Source organism: Cynara cardunculus, unplaced genomic scaffold (assembly GCF_001531365.2).
Source record: "Cynara cardunculus var. scolymus isolate 2C unplaced genomic scaffold, CcrdV1 Un_Scaffold_122, whole genome shotgun sequence".
Lineage (NCBI taxonomy): Eukaryota > Viridiplantae > Streptophyta > Magnoliopsida > Asterales > Asteraceae > Cynara > Cynara cardunculus.
The window spans coordinates 167,156-178,778 of NW_020200564.1; the positions used below are offsets into that span (position 1 = coordinate 167,156).

The 11,623-nt window shown below is 30.4% G+C and overlaps 1 protein-coding gene and 1 pseudogene across 1 annotated transcript; one reads left to right on the forward strand and one right to left on the reverse strand.

Annotated features, from left to right (window-relative positions):
• Window positions 1-422: 422 nt before the first annotated feature.
• LOC112501430 (L-ascorbate oxidase homolog) lies at window positions 423-3,449 on the reverse strand. The gene is made up of 7 exons (XM_025105067.1): window positions 3,321-3,449; window positions 3,058-3,167; window positions 2,669-2,939; window positions 2,136-2,584; window positions 1,101-1,466; window positions 866-944; window positions 423-764 (listed from the first exon to the last, which is right to left on the reverse strand). Exons 1-7 carry the CDS (start codon window positions 3,447-3,449, stop codon window positions 552-554), a joined length of 1,617 nt encoding a protein of 538 aa, XP_024960835.1. The 3' UTR covers window positions 423-551.
• A 1,758-nt stretch (window positions 3,450-5,207) lies between these two features.
• LOC112501452 lies at window positions 5,208-5,355 on the forward strand (annotated as a pseudogene).
• The last annotated feature ends 6,268 nt before the right edge of the window (window positions 5,356-11,623 follow it).

The window sequence follows — 11,623 nt, forward strand, 5'->3', positions numbered from 1 at the left end:
TGGATATCCCGTGTTGAGTTCTTATGTAGCTCGGATTACATGGTTTTCAAATTCGCAGTTGAAGAGTGGAGAGAAAGCGTGCTCCGAGGCAATTATTCTCACTACGCTTTGGTATATATGGTTGTTCCAAAATGTGACCATTGTCGGTGAGACCAACCTAAAGAAGCCAAATATCTTTGACGTGATTGTGACTCGGACGTATTTTTGGGTTTCTAGTTTAAGATTAATCGGGAGCATTGGATCGGTAACCTGGTCCTAACGATTTCCTGTATATGATCGTTTGTTTTAGCGTCTTGCTAGTTTTTTTAATAAAATCTCGTTACTGTTAAAAAATCACCTTAATTTGCCTAAATCTTCGAGAATATTTTATAGATATTTGGTTCATTAAATACTTTGGCATAGTTTCTTAAAACAACATCAAAAACATCAAGTGATCACTTATAATCGATAGAATTGGAAAAACTAAAATGACACGATAAAATTTCAATGTAACTCAATATATATAGAACTAGTCACCCTTTCGTGACGATTTCTACGCCGTGTGCCTCCAATCATAGAGGACGAGTCTTGCGACCACTCGCTCTGCCGCAAGTAATAGCATTCTTGGGGATCGGGTATTCGTCTCTCCAAGAATTCACAGGTGAATAAACTCGAAGGTAAAACTGTTGGCCTAAGTATTGTCGAGCCCAATTCTGAGATCTTATGTTCCACATTCCTACATTATCCAATGGCACGTACAACGCAGTCCATGAGTTCGGATATACCTGTTCGATAAAACACATCCTAGATTTAGTAAACAAAAATACGTTCTACAACATCCGCCAATGAAGTATGTCGTACAATCGTTCAACTGAACGTTCGGTACCTGAACCGTAGAGCGGGAAATCCCATCTCTTAAATTGTAACTTGTTCTGCTTGAAGCGGACCATTGCCCTCCATCCATCCTGTTCGTTCAACCAAGTTATAGTTTAGAACTCCATATTTTATATATTCACAGATGAATAACTTCGAATAATAAGAAATATGACGACATTCATTATGAATATTTATCCAATAAGATATGTCTCTTGAAGTAATTAGAAAAAGGGGTTTGAGCTTACCCTACGACAAAGAAGAAGTGGCCATCAATATGCCATGACTGTACGGTATCTTCGGAGTTCTCAAACACAATCTCAGCAAACCCTCTGAAATCAGCCGCCATGACTGAAGTCTGGAGGTAACCACCACCGCCGGTGGGGCTGTCGGAAATGCTTCCCAGGGAAAACACACCGGAGATCTTGAAATAATCAGCAATCTTCAGAGGTGTGTCCGCCGGAATAAACGACACGCTGTTGACAGCATACCTCTGCTTGCCATTGATAACGGGAGCAGAGTTAGCCAGCCTGATGGTTCGAGTGAAGTTAACCATCCCGTAATGGTACGAACCTTGTGGGTTCGGCCTCGGACCACTCGCCGTTAAGTTTTGCCTGTTGAATACAACCGATTACCTTCAATGTTATCTAGAATCTGATTACTAGCCAGCAATAAGTAGCATTATACAAAGTATATATGTATATGTATATATGGATGGATTCCGGCAAGAAGAGAAATTACGGTGAAAAGGTGTTAGAAGAAACCTTTATCATTGGATCAATCATAATTAAATGTCTAACACTAATGAGGTACACCGAGATGCAACATATCAATTCTTTTTCAAAACATATTTTATGGGTGGATATGAGATTAAAAGTAAACAAGGGTTCAAATCTTTTTACGCTTCTTACCGTAACTTCCTTTCTTACACAATCTTTCACCTCTCTCTCTATATATATATATATGTATGTATATATATACAGTAAAGATCAAGCGAGAACCTTGAAAAAAAACCCGAAAAAAAGGATGAAAAAATATATTAAAATAAATGTCAAATTAAAGATAATAAAGTGATTGTTTATTTGGTGTATTTTGTTTCGCTCCAATTTTTGCTATATTTCACCTATTTTCCATTTAAAAGTTTGAGGAAAATAAAAACATTGTGAAGATAAAAAACTCTTCAAACTTCTACTGTTATTTAGGTGGTTTCACGGGTCATACAAAAACAACCAGGTGTCACGATTCTAAGTCTATATATATGTATCATGTATGTATGTATATACCTTATGGACCGTGCTTGATTTAAAGACCAGTCGATTTGGATGGTAGGACCACCGGGGGGAGGAGCCGGAAAAGTTCCCGGAGAGTTGCTGTAATGAAGAATGGAGGTTGCGGAGAGGATTTGAGAGGTGAATCGGGTTGACACCACCATGAAGTAATTCTGCGGAGGTTGATCGGCGGTGACCAAGACGGAGTACGTCTGACCGAGATGGATATCAAGAGAAGAATACGTGTTTTGAAGACTGTGAGTCCCTTCGACCTCAACTAGCAGCATTTTATGCCCCTGGATCCTAAAATTGATCGATGTACTCATCCCCACGTTCGAAATCCTCAATCTGTAAGTTTTACCTTGATCAACGTTGAATGTAAATCCGTTTGATCCACGGCCATTGATGAGAAGACCATCGGGAAACGGAAGATCAGAGCCTCCGTCTAGAATCGCTTTCAAATCCTGAAAGTTTTCATGTGGATTACGATCAACAGCATCAAAACTCGAATCAGTTGTTAGTAATAGTACGAGTGATAAACTACTCACAGTGTGGTTTTGCTTGAACCAGTCGCCGGCGAGAATGGTGTAATCTGCAGCCGGTGGCGGGAAAGGGACCGGAATCATAGGACGGCTGGAAATGGTGATGCCACCGAACCCTCCGGCGGCCTTGTGAAAAGCAAGGGAAGGGAAGTAGAAGAAGCTACCAATTTGATCCTTAACTTGAAGAATGTAAGTGAAGTTTTGACCAGGTGGGATTGGGCAATTTGTGCCATAAACTCCATCCTGCCATGAATTCCTCCTCTGCTGGATTCCATTCCTGATCCATACACCATGAAATTATCACTTCAAATGGTTCACGAAATTGTGCTATAAACTCAATTCGTGTTATAAACATGAATTCAGAAACATATTAACAAGAACAGATAAGAACTGACCAGGTAATGAGGAAAGGTTCATCCAAGCTATTCACAACACTAACAATCACATTATCATTAGTCACACAATCGATTTGCGGGCCTGGAAATTGCCCGTTTATCAAAATCCCCTGTAACCCCAAATGTATGAATTCAATTTAGATCTACAGCAGAAATGGGATTTAAAATGAAATCAAGAACAAATTGGAAATATGTATATATATATATATATATGTGTGTGTGTGTGTGTATGTATATATATATATATATATATATATATATACCTGTTGTTTAACTCCAAGAGGGTAGATATCACCATAAGTAACATTCCAGTTGAAGAATCTATAAGGGTCTTCCCCGTTGATACGTGCTGCCATTGCTATCAGCAGGAACACCATTAATGGCGTCTTCATACCCCATTGCTTCATCCTGTGTGAATCAATGGATGGTGAAACAGGGAGGGAGATGTTGCAGTAAGTCGGTGTTTGGTTTGATAAGATTTATGTTTTCTTGGCTTCTTTTATGGGGTTTTTGCTTTAATGGTGAAGAAGAATGGAATCGAAGAAGAATGCAAATGGATAAAAATGGAAGGGGGGAGATATATACACACAAGATATAAAGCTCGTCGCTTTTAAGATCAGATTTTTCAGATCTGTCCGCACAAGATGCTGCCTTGCAAGCTGTATATCATGCACGATTCTCAATCTTTTACATATTAAAATTGAGGATCCGGTTTGAGATTTAAGGTGAGAAACGTAAGAAAAGATTTTTATATCAAATGCAATTCATAAATCGATTTAAGATTAAAGGTGATCAACGGTTCATATCTTTTCTTACACTTCTCATCTTAATTCTACTTAAAATTGATTAAATTACGTCTTAAATAAAAAAATTTAAAAATAAATAAATAAAGTTATAAAAATCAGTTATTTATATAAAAGTTATTCAAGATATTTATTTAGTATTTTTCCTTTTATTTAACTTTTTTTCTATTTAAGACATTTAAAATCAGGAAAATTTGATTTTCATTTAAAGGATTTGTTTTTTATTTAATGCAATAATTATAATAAAAAAAATCTATTTTTATCAAAATCAATTGTGATTTATAATTAATTGACTTTTTTTCCAAAAAGAAAAAGATTTTCAATTTTTTTTCTTAATCATACGTGATTTAAAATGTGAAAACAATGATTCAAATTAAATACTTGAAAAAAAATGGAAACAAAATCACATGTGATATGTATCATAATAGATTTAATATATATAAGATCACATGTGATAAATATCACATGTAATGTTGTGGATAACTTGTATTTCTTTCCACTTAAACTTACTATGCCCAATATCACATCTGACATTTGATGAAATTACCGATCATAAAACACTAATTAATTATGGATATTGTATACGATTTTTGACAAAAATTGTAAAAAAAATCTTAAATAATTTACTTAAATAAAAAAATAAATATTTTAAATGAAAACTAAATCAAGTTTGTTTCAAATGTCATATAAAATAAAATAAAAAGTTAAATGAAAAATTAATCATGCTTAAGTCATGAAAATGGTAAATAAAAAAAACTTAATTAAATGCATTAAATAACTCTTATAAAAATAAATAAATTTTCATATATAATCTATATGCAACAAATGACAGATATCGTCCTTTTAGATGATTTTTTAAAAGAAATTAATTAAAAGAATGACGTAAATAAATGATTGACGGAGATTCATCATCTCATTTTTTTTATTTTTATAACATTCTCGGTCGAACCTCCATATATAGGATCATGTAAGATCATACTGTTTTTGTGAGACTCATAAGACGATATAAATAATAGTAAACTTTCACAGCAAAACACTGTGAAACTACAAAAAACACCTAACCTTTATAACATAAATGATCGTTTCATTAATTGAATATTACAAAAATAAAAATGTTTAACATATTTTAAAACATTATTACATACAAATTACATGAAACCTCGTGAAATACAAACCACTCTCGTGGGATTTCCTAAGTTTGCGGGATTTTAAGATTTCAAATCCAGAAATCCTACAAATCAAACATGGGATTGTAATAAAATTCAATTTCAAATCCCTCTCAATCCAATTGAATCCCACAAACTAAATGGGACTCCCATTTGGTTTGATGGAAGATTTTGAGGGATTTTGATTTCATGGACGGGATCAACGGGTGATCAACAAGGCTAACTTAGTCTAGGTTGGTGACGTCCATTACACTTTGAAGGGGTGCCAGCCTAAGGTTGGCCCAAGGGATCGAGCCTACGCTATAATTCATGTTGATTAAAAGGATTAAACATTATCTGAATTATATTAACAGTGTTTTATATTATTCCATAATTAGTTGGATTAAATACATCCGATATCATTTTCAAATATATAGGTATACAACAATAGATGAAGGATCGTGTGAGAATACGCGTTAAGGTGAGAAGTGTAAGAAAAGATTTAGACCATTAATCATATTTTTTATTAACCAAGATATCCAACCTGTTATGCGAGCTGACTAATCCCAGGGCGACCACCTGCTTTGCAGATTGTCCAAAGTCACCGCATTTGAACCTATGTGGCCACAAAGAGATTTTTATTACTCATTGGATATGAACCTGAGACCTCATGATACTTTTGACCTTTGAAGCCAAGCTCAAACCAATCAGATATCACCCTTGTGGTTAACCATTAATCACTTTTAATTCTAGAACAACCCATAAATTGCATTTTAGAAAAGAATTGGTTTAGTGGTTCTCTTCAATTAGAATTGATCCAAAGGTGGAAATCACTTTTTACTTTTCTCAACATAATTTTCATTATAATTGAAACCCAACCCTATAATAACATAAAGTCCTTCTACTTTTATCTCATTAATTGATTTTTAGAAATAAAGACAAGGTTTCAAACACGTTTAATATAATATAATATAATTTAATAAATATATTTATCAAACAAAAAAAAATCACCAAACGTATATGTTATTAGAACACATGGAGTAACATTTAAGATACGGTCCCAAACCCATAAAAATAGACGTATTATTGCTGTAAATATAATATTTTTAAAATTAAAAAATATATTAAAATGTAACAAAATTTGTTTTAATTATTTATTAGTGTAATAATTTTTTGGGAAAAGTTCAGAAAATCCAACGAACTATCTTATTTTGAATAATTAAGTTTTTAAATTATTATTTTGATTGAAAAAACTATTAAACTTTCTAATTTTAAATTATTAAGTTTTTGAATGAAAAAAATAATAATTAAACTTTCTCATTTTAAATAATTAGGTTTCTGAACAATTTTTGTAATAAAAAAATCATTGAACTTTTTTAAAAATTGGTTACCTACATTCTTTTAACAAAAAAAACTACTTGTAACTGACTAGAAATGTTTTAAAGTAAAATAAAACCTAAATCAATTTCACTGTTTTTAAACTCTACATCAATCTCCGTCTTTTTGATCTATTTTTAAAGGGTTACAAATAATTTTACTTTAAGACCATTCTAGTCCATTACAGTTAGTTTATTTTGGGTTAAAATAATATAAATAACTAATCTTTAAAAGTTTTTATTTTGTTGAAAAATATGTCTAGAGACTTCAAGTAAGATGAAAAAAGTTTAATGGTTTTTTCATTCAAGAAAAATAGTTCCGAGACTTAATCATAGAAAATGAGAACACTTAATGATTTTTCATCAAAAAAAATAGATCAGAGACTTAATCATTCTCTTTTCCCGGAGAAGAAGCAATAATGGTATCTGGGAATAAGCATCACAAATAGAATAGTTCGTTGGTTTTTTTTTTTGAACCTTTTCTCTAATTTTTCAACAAATGCAACATAATTTAAAATTTTCTTATTTCGAAATTTCTCAAGCGATGTAAGAAAGTTTCAAAAATTCATACTTAACGTAAATTTTGGTAACATGAATATCAAATCTGTCGTCCATTTCATCGTAAACTTTTCATAAATTCTATCCATAACAAGATGAACATATAATCAGATAAAATGAGTTTAATATAAGAACTTTAAAAATTTGTTACGTCGATTAAAAAAATATATCATTATATTAAATAACAACTAAATCAATTTTTATTTCATTTTAATATATTTTGCTCTCCTAAAATCAACTTTTCTTCCATCACAATTTTATTTTAAAATATTTTGATTGAAAGAAATGATTTAAATATATAAAATAATAGAGTTAATAAAACAAATATGAGATATTATAATTAAAAAATGTCATGTTTTTTTACATTTAAATGGAAGATGGCGGGAATTTAAAAGAAAATAAAAAATAAAATAAAAAGTAGGAGGGCACAGGCAAGTTGTATGAGGCAGCAGTATCCAATGCTACCCTTCAACGACATAACCCCCGCTCGGCACGTGTGACTTATTTACGGGTTTATTCTTGTTCCTATTCCGGTGCATCTTCTTTTCAACGCCCCCCTTTTTTTTAACTAAGAGTTAATTACAAATTTCGTCCCTCTGGTTATAGGAAAGTTGTGGAATCGGTCCCTACCTCTAAGGGTTGTTCATGGACGGGATGATCCGCTAGACCCGGCTCATCTGGCCCGATAGAAATACGGGCTTCGACAACACCATTATCGAGAAAATGAACGGGTCCGGGTTTGTTCGTTAGAATGTAAAAATAAATATAAACATGTCCGCCCGAACCGTTCATATTTTACAATTAATATTTTTTTACCATTAATTAAAATTGTATTAGTGCATTTTAAAATTAAATTATTAAAAGTTATAGGATGTGACTCTTTGGTTTATATTTGTTGAGATCCATTTCACTTTACTTGCTTAAAATTATAATTGCAACGGTGTTTTTCCTTTACTTATTGGTTCCACATTTGTTAATTAATTGCTAGTGACCAAATTTATAAATTTATAAGAGTTACACTTTTTAGGCCCGTGGGCAAACACAACTCATTTATAGGGCTGACAATGGCAAATTGTCAAACCCGTAAAAAAAGACTTGAGTTTATAATATTAGACCCGTTGGACAAAGAAAACAAGTTAGACCCGACCCGGGCTCAACTCAAGCCTGCAAATGATCACAATTGCCCACTTGAAATTTTATTTATTCATATCGAGTTCTTCTTTTTCTCATTTACAAATGTCAAGTTTTGTAAATGTTCTAAAATAAACACTTCACTTTTATTGAATACACAAATTCTTCACGATAAATGATTTAGGGTTTTTCTTATTTATATAGTTATTTAAACACATCGTGTATTAGGAGTTCATTAGTTGAAATCCAATATATTTAGGTGAATTCAATCCAATCCAATCCAATTATTTATGGGGTGTTGATTTTATCATCCGATCCAACTCTATTAAAATTGGATACCCGACCAGATCCAATAGATAATTAGATCGTTCTGGTTTCTCCGATTGGACTTTACTACTGGTTATCCATTGGATTAATCTAATATTTTAATCTAATTTTCATCCAATTGTTCATGAATTTTCTTAAGTTATTAAAAATATTAACATATAAATATTAATTAAAAAACTATCATAAAATGTTAATAAATATATACGATAATTAGTTGGATGATAGTTTGATGATAATTTGGTTGGATCAGTTTAGTTTATTGAATTTTGAACTGCTATTCAATAATTATTGTATAATGGAAACACGATTATTTATATACATTCTTATTTTATATATTATTTTTTCAAATAATAAATAGGAGTGAATTATCATAAAAATAAACTTTTTAATAATGAATTTTAGATATAACCACAATAATACGAAAATGACTTTTTTTTATTAAATATCCATCATATATTTGGCAATAAGATCATGCATTTTGACTTGTACAAAAATGAAGAAAAAAAAATGCATCAATGATTTGTCATTATTGCAGTCCATCACTTTATTTATGGAAATGGACAGATATATTTAATTATTGTTTTGGATAAAAAAATAATATATATATATATATATATATATATATATATATATATATGAGCGATCAAATGAAAACCACTCCAATTTGTAAAAACCGTAAAAACTACTTTCATTCGTCGATTTCATTGTTTAATCTTATGAAATTTTTTCATGAAATTGTTTAATCTTGTGAAATGGTTTCATATAATACTTTTTTTGATGAAGCTGTTTCATATATGGTTATGAAATTGTTTCATATATGGTTATGAAATTGTTTCATATACTACTTAATGAAACTGTTTCATGTATTTTTCTAAAATTAATGAAACTGTTTCATGTATTTCTCTAAAATTAATGAAACTGTTTCATGTATTTCTTTAAAATTAAAAAAATGAAGATGATAATATCCAAGATTAACATCATCCACAATAAAAATGATTAATCAATCTCTCATAATTACAAAAAAAAATGAACAAAATGAAAAATTATGATTAGTTGAATGAAGTTTGTACGGTTTGTACAAATTAGGTGGTTTTTATTTGAACGTTCCCCTATATATATATATAGCGTTCAAATAAAAACCACTCAATTCGTAAAAATCGTGAAAACTCAATTCAACCAATCATAATTTTTCATTTTGTTCATTTTGTTGTAATTATGAGAGGTTGATTAACTATTTTTATTGTGAAGGGTGTTACTCATGGATATTATCATCTTCATTATTTTAATTTTAAAGAAATACATGAAACAGTTTCATTAAAATTTCATTAAATATTATATGAAACAATTTCATAACTATATATGAAACATATTCATCAAAAAAGTATTATAAGAAACAATTTCATAAAAAAATTTCATAAGACCACTTACTTTGCAGATAACCCGGAGTCACCACATTTGAACCTCTGTGGCCATAAAAAGATTTTTATTCACATTGAATTTGAATCTGGGACCTCCTGTTACTTTTGACTTTTGAAGCCAAACTCAAACCAATCAGAGGTTTAATAATATATTTTATGTGTTTATAGTTAGAAAAACATATATTTAACCATTTATAGTTGAACAATGGTGTACATTTTAGGTGTCTTTTTCATAATTAAGTGAATATGTCAATGATCAATAATCTTATCCGATGAGAACGAAAATAATAATCGAGAGTTTACTCGACAAGCGATGGCGACGAGTCTTATCTAATTAGTGTTTACTGGGTAAATTGTTGCATCTTACGCTTGAAGGAAATGATAATGCTGAATTTTATCGGTTAGCTTTTACTTGGTAAGTATTTAAGTAAATGATCGTAAGTTTGTTTTTGAAAATATACACTTTTTAAGCTACACATTATTAAACATTTCTAAAATAACAATTGAATTAGATCACATTTCCTTTTAATAGAATTCGAGAAAACGCAAATATTTACTTAAATATTTATTATATCTTTTGTATTTAAAAAATAGAAAATTACGTTCTTAACAAAATTAAATAGCAAGATTAAGGGGCCGTTTATCTAGATGTTTATCCGGTAAGTGTTTACCGTTATGAGTCAACAATGTAATTTATTTTACTTGATAAGATTGTAGTACAACAAAATGATATTGTATTTAACAATTTACCCGGTAAACGTTTACCCGGCGAAGAGCCATCACTATCATTTACCGAGTAAGACTCTTCATCTTTATCATTGCTTTTACCGGGTAAGATTTTTGACCCTTGTCATGTTAATCTGGTAAGGAAAATTACCCAACAAGCACTTATCAGGTAAACGTTTAGTAAATGACCCCTAATTGTACAACCTTTTCCCCTTTTTTACGCCCCCATTGCATCTCGCAGTTCCGCTTGCTATCGTGGGGCTTGATTCTTTTTCTTTTCTTATTTTTAACAGTTGTATTATTTTCGTAAGATGCTTTCTCAAAAACTAGCAAAACTAAACAATTTCTAATGTAATGTTAATTGTTAAAAGATAATATATTTCATGTTACTATAAATAGAAGTCTAATGTAATGTTAATTGTTAAAAGATAATATATTTCATGTTACTATAAATAGAAGTTATACAAATATTAAAAGTAAATTGCATTTCATGTTACTATAAATAGAAGTTAGACAAATATTAAAAGTAAATTGCACTAAGTAAATAATAAAAATCAAATAATTGAAACGCAAGTGGGATGTCGCATAGGATCTGAGATCAATGGATTTTATACAAATATTAAAATCCAATAAAATAATAATAAATAGAAAAATATGAAGCAATTGAGTCAACCAAAACCTTTCTATTTTTGATTATTCTAATGCTACCATATTTCATGTGCCACCGACACTTTCACGTACATCCCCTTAATCAATACATAATTATATAAAATTTGACTCAATTAATCCATCATTCATTCTTCATTTTTATAGTAATGGCGTTTATTAAACATTTATCCGATAAATGTTTATCGATAAAATTTAACATTATTATGTACTTATCAGGTAAAATTTTAGACCACAAAAAAACATAGTATAAAATAATTTACCTGGTAAAATTTTATTTGTTAATCATCCAGTCAATCTATAATGTTATTATGCTAAAATATGATAAGAGGGTCTTCAAAAAGATTGGAATGTGTTCATATCCCCTTCTCACTTTTATACCAATGATATAGGAGTGTGTGTGTGTGTGTGTGTGT